The 22,602-nt window shown below is 40.1% G+C and overlaps 2 protein-coding genes across 2 annotated transcripts in view; one reads left to right on the top strand and one right to left on the bottom strand.

The window, feature by feature from the left end:
* The window catches only part of PRAS40 (Proline-rich Akt substrate 40 kDa), a 128,540-nt gene extending 119,295 nt beyond the window's left edge, over positions 1-9,245 (bottom strand). The window contains exons 1-3 of the mRNA XM_067142665.2: positions 8,560-9,245; positions 8,270-8,440; positions 8,038-8,155 (exon numbers count right to left, since the gene is read on the bottom strand). Of these exons, the coding sequence (XP_066998766.2) occupies positions 8,038-8,155; positions 8,270-8,440; positions 8,560-8,682 (412 nt within the window). The 5' untranslated portion in view covers positions 8,683-9,245. The remainder of the gene's footprint in view (positions 1-8,037; positions 8,156-8,269; positions 8,441-8,559) is intronic.
* Positions 9,246-9,253: 8 nt separating this feature from the next.
* LeuRS (Leucyl-tRNA synthetase) overlaps positions 9,254-22,602 on the top strand; it is a 427,288-nt gene continuing 413,939 nt past the window's right edge. The window contains exons 1-2 of the mRNA XM_067142663.2: positions 9,254-9,425; positions 9,747-9,965. Coding sequence (XP_066998764.2) covers positions 9,423-9,425; positions 9,747-9,965 — 222 coding nt within the window. The 5' untranslated portion in view covers positions 9,254-9,422. The remainder of the gene's footprint in view (positions 9,426-9,746; positions 9,966-22,602) is intronic.

The following is a 22,602-nucleotide window of genomic DNA, read 5'->3' as shown; positions in this document are numbered from 1 at the left end:
TCTTTTGAAATCAGTTCTGGTTCTTCCTCTAGGGAGAGGAATGTTGACTATATCGGAGACTCCGATTTGGTGAATGTGTGCTGTAGTGATGGTCAGGGCTTGACGAATGGTTACTCTCACTATAACTGGGGTTTGAAGAAAGATAATGAAAACTGTGATTTCGCCAAGAACTATGACCGTGCCCGAGGCTAATTCGGGCCCGCGTATTTATTACATTGTTAACACAGGCAGAACAAGAATTGGGCAGAAACTATATATACCACTTTCTTTATAACAGCTATGCCGTGTGCTCGTGTCTTCTGTTGTTTTCTTGAACTTATATCATCTAATTTTTTGCACATTTTCGCTTCTATACTCCATGCTTCCAGCCTTGCTTACAGCTGCTCAAGGCATGCGCTTTCAGAGTTTTGTTTACATCATGCGAAGTGTTTAGACTGTGATTTGTTCCCGCTGTAATGAGTGGATCATTGAACGAAAGTGGAATTGTAGAGATTTTTGATGACGGTGGTTCAGGAGAAGAGATAGATGATTCAAATTTAGACCCTGATTTCGAACTTCATGTTGGTGATGAAGGTATTTATAACCTATTCTATTATATTCTACCCAGGTTTGATTTTGCAATTTGTAGTTTGTTCAGATTAACATGATCTTCATATGACTGGAGATTCATTCAGAAATAAATTAGTAATGCAGTTCTCTTTATTTTAGAATGAAGTGACGCAAGCGATGATAATTCAAAGGCAGGGAATGATTCACATTCGCTGGGCACTTCTGGTGATATGGATGCAGGGGTAGAAGAAAATAGAAATAATTCAGTAGACAGCCCCTTTTTATCAGGAGCCAGCACATTTTTCACAAATACACATTATGAACACCACAGGTTAGACTAGGATAAAGCTACATATTATTTTTGAAATATGACTTAGTATAGTCTCAGTTCATATACATACATACATTATAGACTATTATATCTTTCAGTGTTCAGTCTGCAAGCCTCTGTGAATTTACTAAACATCGCTACAATCCTCGATTTGCAACTAGTGCTGTGGCCTCATTTAGTTCTATACCTATTACCTTTAAATCGTTAGAAACCGAGTCTAACCATCGTCGTCTTCGCCTACCTCTACTTCTTTTACCCTCCACAGCAGAGTCCATTATTCTCCTAGGTAACCTATCCTCCTCCATTCGCCTCACATGACCCCACCACCGAAGACGGTTTATGCGTACAGCTTCATCCATCAAGTTCATTCCTAAATGAGCCTTTATCTCCTGATTCCGAGTACCCTCCTGCCATTGTTCCCACCTCTTTGTACCAGCAATCATTCTTGCTACTTTCATGTCTGTTACTTCTAACTTATGAATAAGGTATCCAGAGTCCATCCAGCTTTCGCTCCCGTAAAGCAAAGTTGGTCTCAAAACAGACCGATATAAAGATAGTTTCGTCTGGGAGCTCACCTCCTTCTTACAGAATACTGCTGATCGCAGCTGCGAGCTCACTGCATTAGCTTTACGACAGCTTGATTCAATCTCACTTACTATATTACCATCCTGGGAGAACATACAACCTAAATACTTGAAATTTTCGAACTGTTCTAGCTTTGTATCATCGATCTGACATTCAATTCTGTTGAATTTCTTACCTACTGACATGAATTTAGTCTTCGAGAGGCTAATTTTCATACCATACTCACTGCACCTATTTTCAAGTTCCAAGATATTAGACTGTAGGCTTTCGGCACAATCTGCCATTAAGACCAAGTAATCAGCATAGGCCGAACTGCTTACTACATTTCCACCTAACTGAATCCCTCCCTGCCATTTTATATCTTTCAGCAGATGATCCATGTAAACTACGAACAGCAAAGGTGAAAGATTACAGCCTTGTCTAACCCCTGTAAGTACCCTGAACCAAGAACTCATTCTACCATCAATTCTCACTGAAGCCCAATTGTCAACATAAATGCCTTTGAGTGATTTTAATAATCTGCCTTTAATTTCATAGTCCCCCAGTATGGCGAACATCTTTTCCCTCGGTACCCTGTCATATGCTTTCTCTAGATCTACAAAACCTAAACACAACTGCCTATTCCTCTCGTAGCATTTTTCAATTACCTGGCGCATACTGAAAATCTGATCCTGACAGCCTCTCTGTGGTCTGAAACCACACTGGTTTTCATCCAGCTTCCTCTCAACGACTGATCGCACCCTCCCTTCCAAGATGCCAGTGAATACTTTGCCTGGTATACTAATCAATGAGATACCTCGATAGTTGTTGCAATCCTTCCTGTTCCCTTGCTTATAAATAGGTGCAATTACTGCTTTTGCCCAATCTGAAGGTACCTTACCAACACTCCATGCTAATTTTACTACTCTATGAAGCCATTTCATCCCTGCCTTCCCACTATACTTCACCATTTCAGGTCCAATTTCATCTATTCCTGCTGCCTTATGACAATGGAGTTTATTTACCATCCTTTCCACTTTCTCAAGCATAAATTCACCAACATCATTTTCCTCCTCCCCATGAGCTTGGCTGTTTGTAACACCATCAGGATTTACATTGAGAAGATGTTGCTCTCACTTCATCATTCCACCAAGATGTTCGCCTTTTCCCATCTTTACACACAGTTGTTCCTAGGCATTCCCTTGCTGTTTCTACTACAGCAAATTTGTATGCCACCCATTCACTTTCTATATCCTGAACCTGCTCACTGTGTACTGTTCGAAACTTCTCACTAATCATATCCATGTACTTCTGTCTAATTTCCTCGTCCTGGAGATTTTCTACCCTTATTCGTTTGCAGACAGATTTCACTTTCTCTACCCTAGGTCTAGAGATACTTAGTTCCCTACAGATCAGATAGTGGTCTGTATCATCGAAAAATCCGCGGAAAACTTGTACATTCCTAACAGACTTCCTGAATTCAAAGTCTGTTAAGATATAGTCTATTATAGATCTGGTACCCCTAGCCTCCCATGTGTAGCGGTGAATAGCCTTATGCTTGAAGAATGTATTCGTAACAGCTACACCCATACTAGCACAGAAGTCCAGCAAACGCTTCCCATTCCCATTAGCTTCCATATCTTCCCCACATTCATCAATCACCCTTTCGTATCCTTCAGTTCGATTTCCAACTCTCGCATTGAAATCACCCATTAGCACTATTCTATCCTTGCTGTTGACCCTGACCATGATATCAATCAATGCTTCATAAAACTTGTCAACTTCATCCTCATCCGCACCCTCACATGGTGAATACAAGGACACAATTCTAGTCCTAATTCCTCCAAATGACAAATCTACCCACATCATTCGCTCATTTACGTGCCTAACAGAAACTATGTTGCGTGCAATGGTATTCCTGATAAAGAGCCCTACCCCAGACTCTACCCTTCCCTTACTAACACCCGTCAAGTACACTTTATGATGTCCTATATCTTCCTCGTTATCTCCCCTTACCCAAATATCACTTACTCCTAGCACATCCAGATGCATCCTCTTTGCTGACTCAGCCAGTTCTACTTTCTTTCTTTCTTCCATAAGCCCCATTAATATTGATAGCTCCCCATCGAATTCCATTTCGTTCGCCAAGTTGTTTCCAAGGAGTCCCTTGCCTGTCAAATGGGAGTGGGACTCCCTTACTCCCATAGGTCCGAGGCTTGCTTAGTGTTCTGAGCTCGGTAGATTCATGAAGCAGGATGCTACCCTACTTGCACATAGTCCAAGTGAGGATCTCTACTCTAACGGGTTATGGACCACCGGTGGATTGTATAGTCCTAGCCGCCTGAGCACAAGGAGGGCCATGACTCAGAATATGTCCGAGATGCCCACTCCCATTCCATAACAACTGGTATCCCGACTCTCAGGACCACTTACTAGGCCACTCAGCTGTTGCCCATGGTTCACGAACTAGGACGTGACTACAGTAACCCACAAACATGAACCATCAGTTCATATAAGAATGGAAATTTATATTTTAAGAGATACTAACCCAAATAGTCACCAGTCACCTTCAAGGTCAGTGTCTTTTAAAATTACACTACATGTGCCCGTTTGATTTCCCACCAGTAACATTCAACTTGCTTAACAATGCAAACAAAAGGGTCTTATTATTTTTTTTGTGTGCAGAATGATAAGATGATATGAACAATACATTCATATGCAGTAACATATTAGCATTCATTTTCTTGACGCATCTCGCTAAAAGTGCACATTCGGGATTTTTCACGAAACTTTCAGCCTCTTGCCCGCCCCGCGGTGTAGTGGTAGCGTTCCTGCCTCTTACCCGGAGGCCTCGGGTTCTATTCCCGGCCAGGTTACGGATTTTGACCTGGATCTGAGTGGTGGTTCAAGGTCCACTCAGCCTACATGATTACAATTGAGGAGCTATCTGACGGTGAGATGGCGGCCCCGGTCAAGAAAGCCAAGGATAACGGCTAAGAGGATTCGTCGTGTTGACCGCACGGCACCTCATAATCTGCAGGCCTCCGGGCTGAGCAGCAGTCGCTTGGTAGGCCACTGTTACGCCATTTTTTCAGCCTCCTGACACTTCAAGTAAGGATAGGATTTTTCGCATGTTTTAAACGTTTCCAGTTTAAGTGGTCCTGAAAATCCGGATACACCTTTAGAATGTTTGTCGGCAATACTACGAAAGTTACTGCATAATTTACACTTCGCAATTCCTTCTTCATAACACAGCCACGGTAGTCATTCAAGCTACAATTCTCTGCACTGTGTATCATTCTCATACTTCTCTGAATCAGTAGCATTCAGCTTGCTTAACAATGAAACCAAACCTTCAAAATCAGTGTAGGGTCTGTAATTTTTTGCAATATGATAAGATGCCATGAACAAAGCATTCATATGCTGTGACATATTAGCATTCATTTTCTTTACGCACTTCGCTCAAAGTGCTGAAATTTCCGTTTGCCTGAAAATTGAAATTTCAACGTATTTTTGATGTTTGACCTATTATTGTCTTGAACACCATAAATTTCACGCTGGTCATTGTCGTCCTGAACTCTACAGTCGGCACTTCCATCACGTGTTTTCTCACATTCACTCCCTTCTGTATCACTGTGTTACATTTACGGGCCCTACTTACGAAGAAATCTGAAAGAGTACACTGTCTGTTACTCACATCAGTCAATTTGTGCGGTTTTGGTCGTTTGAGTTGGCCGATTTTCTCAAGTATAGCACAGAAACGTGAAATACACCAGCATTAAATGACTTCCGAGTTCCCAGGCTTCGATGTCTGATGCTACGTTGCCAATTTTCCATAAACGCACAGGAATAAAAACAACCGTATTTATAAAGTGCAAACCGTTCAATACCAAGACGCTGTAATTAAATTATAAGTATAAATATTGTTCGGTGAAAATACAAGAATTGATAAACATGTCATTCCGTATGTTCTAAATGCAAAGAATGAATTCCACGGGAATTTACAGTATCAGCACTGCTTTGGCGGCAAGAGTTGAGGAATGGCTAGTCACAGGTAGGATGGCGGTAATGTAGTGTTTTTGGAATTATTTAACATAGTAGTTCTCTGCATTTCTCCACAACTCTGGTCTGATCTTTGTACTCGGCTATCGATGGCTGATCATCTGAAATAAAACTCGATGTGTTACGATATGTCCATATGAAAGGATACTTGTTTGACGGGTTACAACGATATCTCCCATGACCGCTAGGCAGCTCCCGCGCAGAACTGAAACGTCCAGTTCCAAGGTACGAAGAGCAGTTACAGAATTCAAGACTCCACCAAAAGCACAGAAAATGTTTATTGCACGTATTCGAATATATGAGCTACAGAAAAAACGTGAAACACCACACGACTTGATACTTTGCAAAGTGAGGGGAAAGTACATGTAAGGGAACTCCGGATTTCAAAAAATAAATTTTCAAAACCCAATATGAAAATTCAGCGCCAGGTAAAAATTTTCAGGCGCCATGGCGACTGGGCGCCCGGTATTTTTCGACCCCTGTATGGATGTATTTGCAAAGTCTGTGCAGGTAAAGGAAAAGCGGAAAATGGGAAAGTAACGAGAAAAGAGAGATGCTGGTGGTGTTCAATGTGTTCTGTAGCACTTCGTGGCCCTGAATGCTTCAAACTATTCCATACTCAAGTTCATTATGTGTAAGAATTTGTTGTCAGACATTTTTTTGTTGTTGCAAAAAGCATAGGGCCTACCGTTGGAAAATGTGTAATGTGAAAAGTATTCAATAGATCTTAATGCAACTTTTTAATCTGTAGAATAGACACTTTTAATTTTTTGATGATATAAATGTGTTACAATTGCAACCAACATACTGTTTTCTACCATTTTTTTTTTTTTTTAGAAAACCTTCAAACTATGGCGGTCTGCCTGCCCATATGCCACCTTAAGATATGGTCTCCAAAGTGTTATAGGTATCGCTGTTGTCAAATTCAGATGTCGGCAAAGAGGCTTGTCTGATTAATTTCCTGCTTTTGATTCTAGAAGTTTCCAATACTGTTACCTTAACTAGAATCTCATCTAAAGTAATGACATTAGATTGCAGTAGCTGCTCCTGTAACCAACTGTCCCATAAACCTCTTATGTACTGGGATTTTGGAAACACATCCAAAACTGAAACTGTATGTTGACATTGGCACTTAACTGTGAATTCGCACTGTCAAATCACGATGAACTGCCCCTCTTTCTGATAGACATTAAAAAAAATAATGCTGCGAAACAATAACACTTTTCTCAGGAACAAGCATTTGGTTGAACAGTTTAACCAGATCTGTAAATGACTGAGTTCTGATCAATATTTTGGGGCTGAGAAATGCAGAGAGACCGTTGTAATGCACAGAACCTATAGAGACGCTTAGTAGCTGTGCTTTCTTTGCCTCATCTGTGATATTTTTCATCGCTATGTAATTCTCACATATCTGTCCGGTTCCGTGGTAAAATGGTTAGCGTGCTGGCCTTTGGCCACAGGAATCCTGGGTTCGATTCCCGTCAGGGTTGGGAATTTTAACCATAATTGGTTAATTTTGCCAGCACGGGGAATGGGTGTATGTGCCGTCTTCATCATCATTTTATCTTCATCATGACACGCAGGTAGCCTATGGGCGTCAAATCGAAAACCTGCATCTGGCGAGCATCTAAATGGAAATTCTAAGTTCCCAGGGAGGGAATTAGATAATTTTCCACCAATAGAGCTTGTCATACACCCCAGCATCAGTGGGTAGGGTCTGACACATCCCACTCTGATAAGTCTAGTGTCAGACCTAAGACGAAACGCTGGTTAATAGAGCAAACACCTGAAAAGCCTTACATCTGATCTGAATGCATCTAGGCCTAATACCTTAGCAAATTGTTCTGCATTCATTTTTGCTGAGTGTAACCCAGTTGTCTGTGTCAAAACAGTAGTAGGTCTATATATTTTCAGTGGTAAATTATTAGTAGGCCTACTGTGCGGGATGTCATAACCACTTATCTACATTTTCACCTCATCACCAAATGTTACGTTCAGAATAACACTGTACCAAATATATACAAATAGTTAACATACTTGATTAACCTCTATATCGGGGCCTCTCAAACGCCCGAAATCTCATGCATGCAAAACGAGATGCAAGAGGTCCATGCACTGTGCATCGATCCCGCTTGGCTCGGCTCAATACTTCATCTCTGGGGTACTCGGCTAAGCTTGGCTCGAATTTGGACCGCTACGGAGCAAGTGAAACAGGCATGGGGAAAGAGAGAGACAGCGTTATTGCTCCAAAGCGAGGAGTTGGGGTCTGCACACTGGTCAACCAAGCAAAGTCGTCTTTTGCACCGTGCAGAGTGCATGCACCCTGAGAGGCTCTGCTCTATATACATCTACTGCACAGCATATATCTATTTCTTAGAACGATAAGAATAGTTCAATCCAAAGAGTATATGTACATGCGTGTCTTTGCGCTCCTGATACAAGCAGACTCAATGGTTTGAAAAATACACTGTAACAGGAATGCTTAGTACATCTATCCAAAATAAGTATTTTTAAATCATGTTGAAGCATACCTGAAAACTTTGTTGGTGGCAATGCAGATTTCTCAAGTTCAGAATGGCTGATCACAATGCGAAATACAGGTGAATACTTGTCACTGCTCTTCAATGCAGCAATCTCATCAGCATTTGACTTTAAGAAGGAAAAAAAAAAAAAAGACAAAGCAACATAATTAAAACGAGACACCTTGATTTATAAACATATAAACTGAGGGCATAACACTCCAATCAACAGCATTATACTTACAAGCAATGCCTTACTACAAAGAACAACAGCTGCTCCTTTGTCTCTGTGAATAGCATGAGTATTCATTGAACAGTTCAGACAGCAATGAATTATCCAGTTTCCAATATTACGGATTTGTACAAGACTGGACTGCACTTTAGATATTCGGCCATGCTCAACAGCATGTAGCATCTGAAGAATAAAGAATTTGCACTAATGAAATTATTTTCACATCCAATTACATCATAGGTCTGCAATCCGTTGTGTTTCACATTTTCATGCACAAAAATAGACACAATGTACTTGTTTACCTCCTTGAAAAACAAATCATTCTGTTCCGCAGCTGTTAAACCCAGACTAGAAATTTCAACTTCTTGTGCATCTGACCCTTGGGTATCAATTGCGACATTCAAGCATTTGCACGTTATGAGCATTTTTAAGAAATATTTCACGAATAATTAACCTGAAGCCAAAATTGATAAACGTCACGTAGGCCACTGAGAGCAAGACAAAGCTTTCCTCTTTCTTACGCCGTCGATTTGTTTTCGACAAGATATGCAACTCAATACACAGCACTTGAGAGGTATACAAAAAAAATAAACGTTTTAATACATTTACACGCGCTTGATTTATATTACTGCTAAACTAAAGCTGTTCAACGAGTAACTTCGGCCGAAGTAACATTGCAAATGCCCGTTCTACAGCTGATTTATTACAACAATATTTGTCCGAAAGTTCAGCTTCAACATCAGCTTTTAAGGTCAGAAACAAAATCCTCAATCGATGCAAAGTACAGAAGTACAATATCTAAGCAAAATTGCAATTATTTATGAGCGATTAATTACAACTTCACAGTTACTGCAACTTGATCGACACTAAATGCTAAACACTTATTTTTGTATACATAAATCCGGCCAATCCGGCTGCTTCTTACTTCACTGTGACCAACCTGCGTGGTGGAAAGCCGAACCTGGTCGAAACGCTGCTGCCAACATAATCCTCCTGATTCTGATATGTGTAACGTGCGGAAAACGTGCTCGCTGGTGCTCGTCCTTCTGAGTAGGTTGATTCAGAGCGGGTTTGAATGATCGCTTGAAGGTAGACTTTCTTCATTCATATTTCGACTGACATTTGGCAAATAATTTATATATCTGTTCATCATACCCATAGCTAAATGGTGAGTTGTCCATAGGGCTGTTATTATTCAGAAGAGTGATATAATATTGTTTTAAGTGTCCGGAAAGTTATACAAAAACGTGATGATGTGTTAACATTCAACTCGGTATCAAACCCATATGTTTTTTATACATCCTTATTAGATGAAAAATTGTCTAATTTTGTTTAGTTTTCTCCTTCATTTATAATGAGTGTGTACAAGTCATTTGAGTCATTGTCTTGGCAAATGCTCCAAATGAAAATTTCTCAAATTTTTGTGGTAATTTAATACTGTTTTATCAATTAAAAGTATAATGTAATAATTATTACATACCAATTGCAGACCACTGTTCCTGAAAGAAAAGGAACCTTCAAGGTTGAATACCTGCAGAAAATTGAACAAGATGTTCAGGCCAAATGGTACCGGGATAAAGTGTACGAAGAGGATGCTCCTGATGGACCGAGAAAAACAGCTGATGAAAAGTATTTTGTTACTTTTCCCTTTCCCTACATGAATGGAAGACTCCATCTGGGCCACACTTTCTCACTATCCAAATGTGAGGTAAGTTTGTAAAAAGATATTAAATCATCTGTAAGAAATAAGTCCTATTTTCCTAAACGTTGGTCCTACTGAGAAAATATCCTTTCATTTAAACTATATGTCTTAAATTGGTAGACTACTGTCATCAGTGCAAAGTTATTCCAGTTTTATGATATTTCATAAAATAGTAAGCAAGCTTGTAGGCCTAGTTTTACATAGTTTGTATCGTGTTCATAGCCACGGGACCTCATCTTGAACAATGGTGATATTTAAATGAACACACACAGAAACATACCAAGTCTAACCTTGTTTGCAAAGTGAAAAGTGAAAAAATTAATATAAACAAACCTGAATCAAGTCTAACCTCTACTGAAAGGAGATTGATTCCACAGAAATTGACCATTACACAGCATTCATCACAGCATCTGTCTATGGCTAAGTGGTTAGCATGCTAATGTTTAGTCCAAGGGGTCCCGGTTTTGATTTCCAGCTAGGTCAGGGGTTTTAGTCTTCATTTCCTTGGGCTTAGGGACTGGGCATTTGTGCTGTCTTTAACATTAGATTTCATTGTAGATATAATCCTATTCTCACTGATCCGACTCATTGGCTGAATGGTCAGCATTGAGGCCTTCGGTTCAGAGCGTCCCCGTTCGATTCCCGGCCGGGTCGGGGATTTTAATTGCTTCTGATTAATTCTTCTGGCTGAGGGCTGGGTGTTTGTGTTTGTCCCAACACTTTCCTCTTCATATTCAGACAACACACTACCAACCACCACAGAAACACGCAATAGTGATTACATCTGTCCGTATAGAGTTGGCGTCAGGAAGGGCATCCGGCCGTTAAATAAGGCCAAATCCACATGTGCGACACAGCTCGCACCCACGACCCCACAGGTGTGGGAAAAGCTGTAGAAAAAGAAGAGGAAGATAGCCCTAATCTCACAGGTGGCCTGTGGCCATCACTTCGAAAGACCTGCACCAGGCCTTTCTGAATACCACACGTCATTATTATTATTATTTATCACCACATTGAATTATCACCCACCATCTAGCCTAAGAGTTTTTCCTCTTCATTTTTAATACTAATGTTATTGGTTTTACTACTTACCGCCTACTAATTTTATAGTTTTTGTAGAATTCTGTTCTGCAGGAGTTCTTTTACGAGCTGGTAAATCTACTGACATGAGGCTGGCATATTCGAGAACCTTCAAATACAACCAGCAAAGTGAGCAGGGATCAGATTCATTAATTTGGGCTCGGTGGCTTTTACCTTGTGCAAGGCAGTGAGCCTGATCCCTCTAATTGTATGTGGAATCCAGAACGCAGTGAAGTGACTTTTCGTTTCAAAAATCTTGCATGCAATGACTGGGACTTGAATCATGGCCGCCCTTGCAAGAATACTACTAGTCTATCACGCCCCCAAAATGCATAAGAATTGAGTACAAAATTAGGATTATGGGTAGTTGTCATTGTAACAACATTGATGTCGCCTATTTCTTCCTTCTCACTCTCTCCTGACTCGGTGCCCTGATGGCGAATGGTTTTAAGTGGCTGCCAATATTATGAATGCACTGTACACTAATCATGGAATAGACGAACATTACTTTAATCATGATTCCTCCAGAGAGGCTGTAGGCTTCCCTAATGACACTGGATGGTTAGTCATGCCTCCTCCAGGGGGTTTTAGGCTGCCCTAATGGTTACTGTTAGTGACTGGTTCTACATTGATTAATCAGAAAGCACTGTTAGTGATAGGGTTAGGTTAGGGATTGGTTATGTCATGCAACAACCTTCATCAGCATCATCATTTAACAGTTCCAGTTTCCTGGGTACTTAATACGTATTCGTCTTAGTGTTGTCTGGCCTAATGGCTAAATGGTTAGCATGTTGGCCTTTGGTTCAAAGGGTCCTGGTTCGATTCTTGGCTGGATCGTGGATTTTAATCTTAATTGGTTAATTCCAGTGGCTCGGGGACTAGGAATGTGGACTGTTTTCAGCACTAGAATTCATCACAGACATGTACTGTACGCGCACTTTTTAGTGATAGATTTTTGTACTCTTTGAGGAGTAAGAAGGGAGCCCTGCCGGTTCCGGTAAATACTGCCAACTGAATGGAAATGAAATCTGAATTGAATCGATAATATGATCGATTGATATGAATTTTCTAATATATAAGTAATAATAATAACAACGTAAATGTTTCCACCTTTTCAATACTAAAATATATTCACAAAATTATAAATTACACGGTACTAGTTTCGACCCATCTAGGGGTCATCATCAGCCGTATTGGAGCAAAGATCACTTTTGGCAAAATCCTAAGAAAATGTTATTTTAAAGAATAACAAGTGAAATGAGATATTATGGTAATAGTTAATAATACAAGGAATATACATATTAAGAGGTTTTTAACAAAGAATAAAGTATAAATGGGGTGTTGTAAAAATTATAATCATGGAAATCAGTAAGTTCTTGTGTTGAAATGACATATATAAAATTATATATGGCTTACGAAGAGGGCTTAAGGTGGGGCTGAAGGGTGCGGGAGAAAGTGTAATTGTCTTGGAAAAGTACCTTTGATTAAATTTAGGATTGAGTTTAGGTTGGCTGCATTATTGTTTCTGAGGAAAGTGATAAATAGATCGAAGAGTATGTTGGGTTTCTCTGAGATTTCATTGAGATTGTGACTGGCATTAAAGTATTGGTCTAGGTGTATGTAGTAATTTTCCATTATGTTGAGTAAAGGGCCCTTGTTTGCTAATACGAGGATGTCCATGTCTTGTTCAATATTGGTGAAATTATGGTTATAATCTTGCATGTGTTGGCCGATGGCTGAAAACCTGTTGTATTTTATTGCGTTAGTGTGCTCGTGGTATCTGATAATGAAGTTTCTCCCGGTTTGCCCGATGTAGGTTTTTTTACAGGTGGTACATTTGATCCTATAAACTCCTGATTTAAAAAAACTGCTGGTCTTGTTGATGTGTGAAGTATTGTATAAAACGTTCATGTTCTTATTGTTGGTTTTGAAGGCTATTTTAACGCCTTGTTTCTTAAAGATGTTGGTTAACTTGTAGATATCATTGTTGAAGGTTGATTTTCGATGCAGAAATTTTCAGTTCTGTCTCTACGGACGTTCCTATTTTGCTTGTGGTAGCAGTCTGCTGTACTGGAGCTTGTGTTGCCATTTCTTGTTTTGAGTCGGCGACAACCTTTCCGATTGGGACTTCTGTCTCCATTTTTTCATCTTGGGCTTGCTCCTGGATCTGTTCTACTGGAGCTTCCATACTTCCCTTGATGTCAAAGTTTTTGAAATTGGTTCTCTATAAGCATCCTTATTTCAATCAGTCATAGGGTTTTTGCCCCTTCCAGGGTCCTGAGCATCGTTCTCACCATCCGTGCCAAGGCATACAACCAGACATTGTCCTCCCACAACTCAGGCTCTCCGTAACAGAGACCGCGCCCCTCAGTCGTCCATCCAGCGGTCTGCCCCTGTCCCGAACCTAGCCGGGTTTGTTCCCCCTTCAGTAGGCCTACTCACGTGGTCTCTACTTGGCATTATCATGACTGAGTTCACAGCCATGACTTTCCCCCTAGGTTGGGATCGCCCCTTTCCCAACCCGCGGCTCGTCCAGGCTATGTAGAGCAAAGTGATGTGTTGGTTCCAGCACCCCGCAGAGAGCCTTCACCTCAATCACCAGCCTCACTTCACCTGAACCACTGTATCACCCATGTGGAGGAACCATGGATGCCTCTCTAACATGTGTGGGCGAGGCCTCCTCTTCCAAGCCTTGATGTGGGCTAGTAACATTATGACAGACGCTACATTTTTTGTATTCTATCTGCCACACACAGTTTTATCTGAGATTATTGATTATCTAAAATATCATATAAACTGATGATCAGTTAATTGAAAGACTTATAATCATGGTTCTACTGTTTACATAACTCTCAAACTTTTTCTGTTATTAGCATCGTATTGGAAATCTGTTTCCTGTGTTCCTTTACCTTTGGAAATAACTGCTCTCTCTGAAGGTGTAGGCTATTAGGCTGAACATATGACTTCAGACATTGATTCATGATATTCAAGAGGATTTTACATGGATGCAATATTAATGCAGTGGTGCAGTAATTAGAACAGTTCCGTACTGAACCTTTCTCGCGCAGTGGACAAAAAGCAAGCTTGTCCAATCTTTCAGCCACTCTGTAGTACTGGGAGGACAATGTCTGCCTGTATGCCCCGCCACGGATGGTGAGAATAATGCTCAGGACCCTAGAAGGGGCAAAAACCCTATGATTGATTGGAAAGAATAAGCTCATTGGCGTCTTCCTTGTTACCAATGGAGATACCATTTACAGATTGATTGAAATAAGGATGTTTATAAAGAACCAATTTCAAAAATTTTGACATCAAGGGAAGTATGGAAGCTCCAGTAGAACAGATCCGGGAGCAAGCCCAAGATGAAAAAATGGAGATAGAAGTCCCAAGTGGACAGGCTGTCGCCGACTCAAAACAAGAAATGGCAACAGAAGCTCCATTAGAGCAGACTGCTACCACAAGCAAACCAGGAGCGTCTGTAGAGACAGAACTGAAGATTTCTGCATCGAAAATCAACAGATTTCATATTGCAATAAAAAGTCTCGGGCTCGGCTGGGCTTGTATGTGTGTCTGTCAGCTAAGCTAGGCTTCTCGTGCGACAGCACTGGAGAGCTAGGCTGGACTTGTTATGACATGAGGGTCACATTAAGGTGGCTCGGCTAACAGGGCTTGGTTTCCTTTGCAGGCTGGGCTTGTTAGGGCTGGTGTACTGGCCAGGCTGGCTGCGCGGCAATTACGAGTGTACTGCATTCACTAACAGTTTGCACCTTTACTTTCTGAGTTAAACGAATGAAACATTCGGTGTTGTTTTATAAGCAATGTCCAAGATTGACCATCATAATCCCAGGGTAGCGTTCTAGCTCCTCAGCTGCACCCAGGTATGATTCCTGGTACGAGATGATCAAACCAAAGAAGTATGTTGTCTATTGTTGGACTGCTGTCTCCTAAATCATTTGTGACTTCTAGGAAGTGATTGCTTCCAATTTAATTCTTTTTCTACTTTCTCTCTTTTTGTTTGCAGTTGAAGCTGATACGACTTCAATCATTTTACCGTATTGTAGTATAGATTCGGTATAATTAGATAGTATCTTGCCTGCTATATTTGTGTGTATCTGTTAGAGCATAGTAGGATAAAATAGTACTTGTAATGGCCTGTCTACGCATTTAGCTTTGATGATATCTTTGAATATTACAGACTATGAATCTCATTGTGAAATCCGTATTGACGGTTGAACTTCTTACAAAACTGTACAAAAACTATTTTAATCCTCGTAGTCAATACTATATATTTTTACGTCCAATTAAGACAAAAGTTCACACATAAATAGACAAAGTTTCGACCCGGCATGTCTATTTATGTGTGAACTTTCGTCTTAATTGGACGTAAAAATATATAGTATTGACTAGGAGGATTAAAATAGTTTTTGTACAATTTTGTAGGGAAAAAAATCGTTGAGTATTTCTTGCTAATTTCAAACTTGCGATTTTCATTTCTCTTTGTGCTTACTGTCAACATATTGTAATTAGGATACGTCTAAACGTAGTTTAAAATTATTGTAGTGTATTGTAGTATCTTATTAGAATGTAGCGTGCTTATTCTATTATTGTAAAATATTTGTGTAGTATAGTAGAAGTGTCTGTAGGTAACTGCAGTTTAGAATTGTGTAGTTCTTGTGTATTCCTTTCGGTATTCAGTAATTAACAGCAGCTTTTATCCTGTTAGGGTGTTGTAGGATAAAAATACGGTGTAGTAGTACATTCATTACCTTACTGTTGTGTGATCTTTGTGTACTATCTTGGACAATGTTTCTTTCCTTTCATTTTTGTTTTGCACATAATAAGTTATTTCAGATAATAATAGAGGTGTATGCTTCTCAGACAGGATGTAGAGTGGAAGAAAAGAGTTCCTCAATGAACTGGAAACATGTATTGTTGAAGATGGGATCATGATAATGGGAGACCTGAACGGTCATGTGGGAACTGATAGAATGGGATATGAGAATGTTCTAGGCCCACATGGGTATGGCGATAGAAATGAAGATGGAGAGAAACTGGATGACTTTTGTATCAGAAATAACCTGATAATAAAGAACACATGGTTTATGAAGACTAATAGCCGTAAGATCAGCCGATATAGTTGGGATGGACAGTATGGAACACTCATATCGATTTTATAACAACAGACTGAGAATGGGGAAGATACGTCATGAATACGAAGATAATCTCCAGTGAAAGTATGGAAGGTGATCATAGATTATTGATTCTGGAATTGAAAGAAGTAAAAATCCCTAAAATTGTATTGAAGAAGAAACCAAAGATCATGGGAATTGGAGGAGGAGGATAAAAGAATGGCATTCCAAGATTATATAAAAAGGAAGTTGCCTAACATGGAAATCTGAAGAGGGGAAGAAGAGTGGGACAATTCAAGACAGACATTTGTAGAAGCAGCAATTGAGGTATGCGGGAAAACAAAAGCAAAGTTGAAGGGAAAGGAGACACGGTGGTGGACAGACAGAATAAAAACAGAAAGAAAAGAAAGGAACAAGGTGAAGAAACAAATGGATAAGACCAAATAGATCAACAATAGACTTGATATTTACAGAGTGAACGATAATGGAAAAACATCTGGAAAGGAACAAGGAAATCATCTTCGTATTTTTGGATTTGGAAAAAGCTTATGATACAGTTAAGAGAAAACATGTATGGAAATGCCTTCTGAAAAGGAATATTCCAAAATCATTAACAAGATAAAATGTTGTATCATGAGAGTAAAAGCAGTGTACAAGTAGGGAGTGGTGACTGAAACATTTTATATTTAAAAAAAAAAGGCCTGAAGCAAGGAAGTGCACTGTCGCCATTATTGTTTATCATATTGATGGATGAAATAATAAAACATGCAAAACAGAGTATCAGTAGCGATGGAGTGAATGCATCGGTATTTGCAGATGATGTGATTTGGGGAAAGGGAGAAAAGGAAGTACAAAGGAGACTGGACATTTGGAATGAAAATCTGGAGTTTTGAATTTTAATTAGAAGAAGAAAACTGTAGTCATACACTATGGAAAAGAGAAAAAGAGAAGCCAAGTGAACATAGAACGGTTAGAGAATGTAGAACAGTTTACATATCTGTGTAGCATTATTAATGGAAGTAATGAAATCAACACTGAAATTAATAACAGACTAAGTAAAGGTACAACATTTTATCATCAAGTCAGAGAGCTTTTATGGGATGACAAAGTGCCCAAGAGAACGAAATTAACATTATATAAACAGTATTTCATACAAATTGTAACATACGGACTAGAAACGCTGGTAACTAATATGAGACAAGATAGTAAGATCCAAGCAGTAGAATTGAAATTTTTAAGAACATCGGATAAGAAGACAAGAAGAGATAGAATTCAAAATATTAAAATCAGAGGAGACCTAAATATAGAACCGTTAGTACAGAACATACAGAAAGCAAGACTGAGATAGTTCGGAGAATGTAAAAAGAATGGGAAAGGAACGGTAGCAATAAGGAAATTGGAAAGAGAAGTTAAGGGAAAGAGACCAGTTGGAAGACCGAGAAGGTGGATGGATCAGATTTGGAAGGACATTAGAGAAACTGGATTGGATGTGGCGGATGTAATGGAGCAGGAAAAGTGGAAGGACAGAAAGGATTGGAGGAAGCTTGTTAACCACACCCGGGTGACTAGAGTGGGACATTGATGATGATGATGATGATTTTTTTTCATTTTTCCATAAAGAATGGCTAAGGAGTGTATGTGTAGGAACTGTGGGTGTGGCCAGTCATTAAGGAGTATAAGGGAGGAGTTTGAGGGAGATAATTAGGATTCTCTCACAAGTCAGGAAGGAAGGTAGGCCTCCCTCAAGCAATGAACAGGATACAGTAGGTGTAAAGGTGGGATGGGTGGTCTAATGTTTTAAAGGGAAGGAGATAGCAAGCGAAGGGCTCTATTCAGGATCAGAATTCAGGACAGGTGTATGTGAGCAATTGGTACGAGTCACTGCAGGCAGAACAACAGAGGGAAGAGGGAACTTTTGCTGAGAAGTGTGGAAGTAAGAGGAAGGAAAAAGGTAGGGAAGAGAAATGTAGAGTAAAGGATGTGAAAAGACAGGTGGAACAGGGTCATGGGAGGGAGAAAAGGGAGGAGGAAGCAGCTCCTGTAGCTGTCAGGAAAGATAAGGCTGACCAGGAGGGGAGGGGATTGAATGAGATGGGTAGGGTTTAGGCTCTGGATTCCACTGTTAGACATGCAGGGAAAGTGTGTGCAGGAAAGGTAACCAGGGTAGAGTGTTATCCAGGAATCAGTTTGAGGCAGATATTGAGGAAAGTAGAACAGAAGGATGAGGGGAAAGGAAAAGGTGGTAGTGTTTCACGTTGGTTCCAACAATGTAAGGCAAGTAGGTATAAATACCAACATAGTTGGGGATGTGTGGGATCTTGTAAATGCAGCATGGGTAAAGTTTTATGAAGCAGAGTTATCAGTGGAATACTGTGTAGTAGGGATACTGACTGGAAGGTGATTGGGGATTTAAATGAGACTATGCAATGGGTATGTGGGAATCTGGGAGTGAGATTTGTGGATCCAAATGGGTGGGTAGGAAATAGGGATCTGCGCTCAGGTGGCCTTCATTTAAACCGCAGTGGTATGTATAAGTTACAAAATGTGTTTAGAAGGGTTTTAGGGAGGTACATTCAGGGAAACGGGGTGGTCTATGGAGTGGTGATAAGGATACTGGGATCTGGAAGTTAAGCAGGGATGACATAAAAATGTTAGTGTTGAACTGAAGAAGTATTTATAAGCTATAAATTTCATTTTTGTTTCGTATTGAAGTGGAATTATAAGAAATAAATTGTCAAGTAAGACAATGTATGTATGTATGTATGTATGTATGTATGTATGTATGTATGTTCAGTCATCAGCCCGAAGGCTGGTTGGATCCTCAACAGCTCCACCATCAGCTGTCATAGATGGCCTAGGCATCACTGAAGAGCCGTACTAGGGAAATGAGGAGTGAGGTAGTTTCCCGTTCCTTTCTTCACCAAGCCAGAAGTTGCTATTACATATCAGTCTGCCAAGCCCACTGAAATGCATGCACAAATCGACCCTATGAGCAACATTTTCACACCATTCATAGCAGGGATGGGCTGCATAAAGAATGGCATTACTAGCATCGCTCATACCTCAGTCACTTTCATATCGTCAAAGCCAAGGAAAGTAACAAACTTGCTCTAGCCTATACCAGAAGACTTCGTGCACTGTAAACACTAGGTCCCGTTAGCGAAGGCAATCCAATACAATATATCAAGTAAATGATTTTACATCAGTCTTGGGACTAGTTTCAGCCCCTAGTGGCCATCTTCAGCAAATAAAAATTAAACAGATTATGTGATAACTAAGGCCCGGATTTCCATGCACTATCAAATCTCAAAATGTGCATGCCTTCATGCACTATCAAATGATGGAACTTGCACAATAAACTAGAAAATATGCACTGTCAAAATTCAGTTCCATATTGTTATATTTTCATTTACTTTTGAAACACCGTACAGCAACGACAACGAATTTATCCACATTTTCTTCATTTAAGTTCATTCTTTTATCTGACAGATCATTCCTGAATAGAGAAAATTATCTTCTGCATCACAAGAAGTAACACGTTCATACGTAAACAAAGACATTTAGGACGAAGTATATTTGAAGTTCTCTTTTAAGAAAATTACTTAGAAATTCCTTTCCCTCAATCCATTTAAACACGAGGTCTCTTCATAGACTTAACAGGTGGCATAACACCAACACTTCCCAGCACAGTCCAACATTAAATTACAATTTGAAGCGTGTGAGCGTGCTGCTTTCCAACTCCCTTCTTTTCACAATTATTTTGGCCTCAGACGTGTGACCAGTGGGAGTTCGGGGAAGGAAATTCCAGAAAAGCAAAACGGGATTCAGTGCAAAACCAAAGTTTGTAAGCTGCTTTCTCAGTAATGCGGCATCACAGAAGTGTGATTCAAGTTTTGATTCTTCGTCTAACATAGACGTAAAAGAAAAAAAAAAAGGTCATTTAGCAGTGCAAAATTTAGGGTTCAGTTTTTACTGGGGACAACTTATTTCTAAGGATTAGGGCATTCGACACTGGGATCTTCCCGTTTATTCAAGCAACAGATAAAAAAGTGCTTGGTTAAATGGATTATAGGACCTCTATGTATCTAACTTTGGTTGTTAAGTAGTTTGCCAGGAATACATTTTCTTTCTCTCGCAATGATAGACAAATAACGTGGATGTACAGCCCCAAATTCTGCAAACCAAAGTTCAAAAAAGGCACTACCATGCAAGTTAACATAACATATGCGTCGAAGTCAGAAGAAAAGTCATATAATCCAATATAAATGTCCAATTATTGGCTATTAAATCCAAAATTGTTATGGTTCTGGACCCCCAGGCCATAGTAGTGCTAGATGACTAACCGGCAGTTCTGATGGTAAACCCAAAAGCATGGCTTCTTCTCTTGTCTTGGCCTGGTCTGCCTTAGTCTGTCTTGGTCTGTCTGAAGTTTTACATTGTGTGTGACGCCTCACTACCGGGATGGGCCACCTTCGGGTAACCACTCTTGAATTCTGTTCCGGCTAAAATGTCCATAATGTTCGGTTGCTATTTCGTATAGGAGTCTGCCCTAGCCTAAGCTAGATTCGCCAAATTAATTATTTATGACACCTTAGCCTTTCAGCTGGGCTTGCCTGTTTGTTTTCGAGGCATTCCCTTTTCTTGTTTCACTAAATATGTAGATTGTAGTTTAATATATTTACCTTGCGGTTTGCCTCTGGTAGTTCAGTGTCACTTGATGTATGCTAAAGTTTTGGAGAGTACGTTTTCTTCACTGTAAATTGCATTGTACAACTGGATTTGTAACTAGATGTATAGTTGGTTTAAAATTTTGAACTTGTACGAAGGCATTATCAAAGAACCTCTAAATTATGTGTACCACAGATCATATAGTTCGTAAGTTGCAAGTTGGCGGATTTTGTTCGGAATGTATTTGTAAAATCCATTTGTAAATAATATTTTTCAAATTTAAGGATCACGGTTGATTTATTTCGGAATCTGCAATCTAAGCCATGTCCATGCCCTTGGTAGGTCATAGCTCCTTCCACCTTCCTGATTTATTGCCCACTGGTTGGCCCTACTGATATTTACGTATGTTGTTGTCTGCGGAGATCCGTGTAGTTCCAACCGATGTTCGACTGTGTGTGAAGTTTTTTGTTGCTGCATAAAGGCACCTTCCCTCCCCCCCTTCATTGTGTTTAGTGCTTTGTTTTGTGTAACCACTGTAGTAGCGGTTACATTTGGTAGCAGAGCGTGGTTTGCTTGAAGGCAATAAGTTAAATAACGCAGTTTCTGAAATTCAAGTGTCTATCCCATCTGAAATGAGTGACAGTGTTAACTCTGGTGATGCATCTGTTGCTGCTCAAGTGTGCAATCTGACAACTAGTGCTGGTGTTATTCAAGAGTCTGCGGTGACTAATGCTGCCGTGGGATCTTCTGTTTCATTATCTGGAACTAGGACTCCTGTAAGTCATTCTAATGATCTATCTCCTTTGCATGTTGGTACCCATACAAGTTTTCCTCTGCTACCTGCTAATTCTGTTGTGGCTCAGTGTTTGCCCTCTATTGTTAATCAGCCTGTTTCTGATGCAAGGGTGCAAAACCACCCCCCTGTCTCAGCACCATCGGTATCAAGTGCTATTTTAGGTTGCATAACCCCTACATAACAGGTTAATGCACCGATAGTCTCTCAGATTAGTGAGAACCTTTCTCAAATGAGGTTGTCTCCGCCCATAACGTTGCAGACTAACGTTAGTCCTAACCTAATCTGTACTCCGTCCTTTTCACAACGGCACCCGAATCAAAGGTACGAGGCCTCAGTAAACCCTCTGGACTATTCTAAGCCTTCCCAATCACCCCCCTACACCTGTTTTTCCCCAGATTTTCTCCAATCTGCCTCACCCGTTGACCACTGTGTTTAAAGGAGTCTCTAAATTTTCAGCTAACTCCGTTGATGAAGTTATTTCCTTCCTTCGCTTCCTAACCGAGTTCAAGGATCAGGCAATAGTGTATAATCTCAGTAACGACAACGTATTTCAAATTCTATACCCGAATGTCTCTGGAGCTCTTTCTGAGCATATTGTCAGGGCCATTTCCGAAAGATGGTCAGTAGATCAATTTCATGCCCATGTGCTTGAATATTTCATTCCTGCTCGTGCCTTGTCTGCCTTAGTGCAGAAGCACTATTTCAGAGTACAACATTGCAACGAGTCATTATCTGAATATGTTCAAGATATTAAGCGCCAAGCTAAGATTTTCCGGCTCAAATATTCAGAAGCCCAGATGTTTGCCAACATAATTGAAAGTCTCACCCCGAACTATAGATCATATCTGGCTCTTTCACCCCGACCAGCAACGTTCACCCAGTTGGAAGCAATTACAGTGTCTGCTGAAGGCATTCGATATGCTGACCAGTTAAGCCTAAGACCCACCTCCTATAAGCATGCCCTCTCCTC

Source organism: Anabrus simplex, chromosome 3, assembly GCF_040414725.1.
Source record: "Anabrus simplex isolate iqAnaSimp1 chromosome 3, ASM4041472v1, whole genome shotgun sequence".
NCBI lineage: Eukaryota > Metazoa > Arthropoda > Insecta > Orthoptera > Tettigoniidae > Anabrus > Anabrus simplex.
Note: the sequence above shows the minus strand (reverse complement) of the source record. Positions and strands in the feature narration are given on the sequence as shown.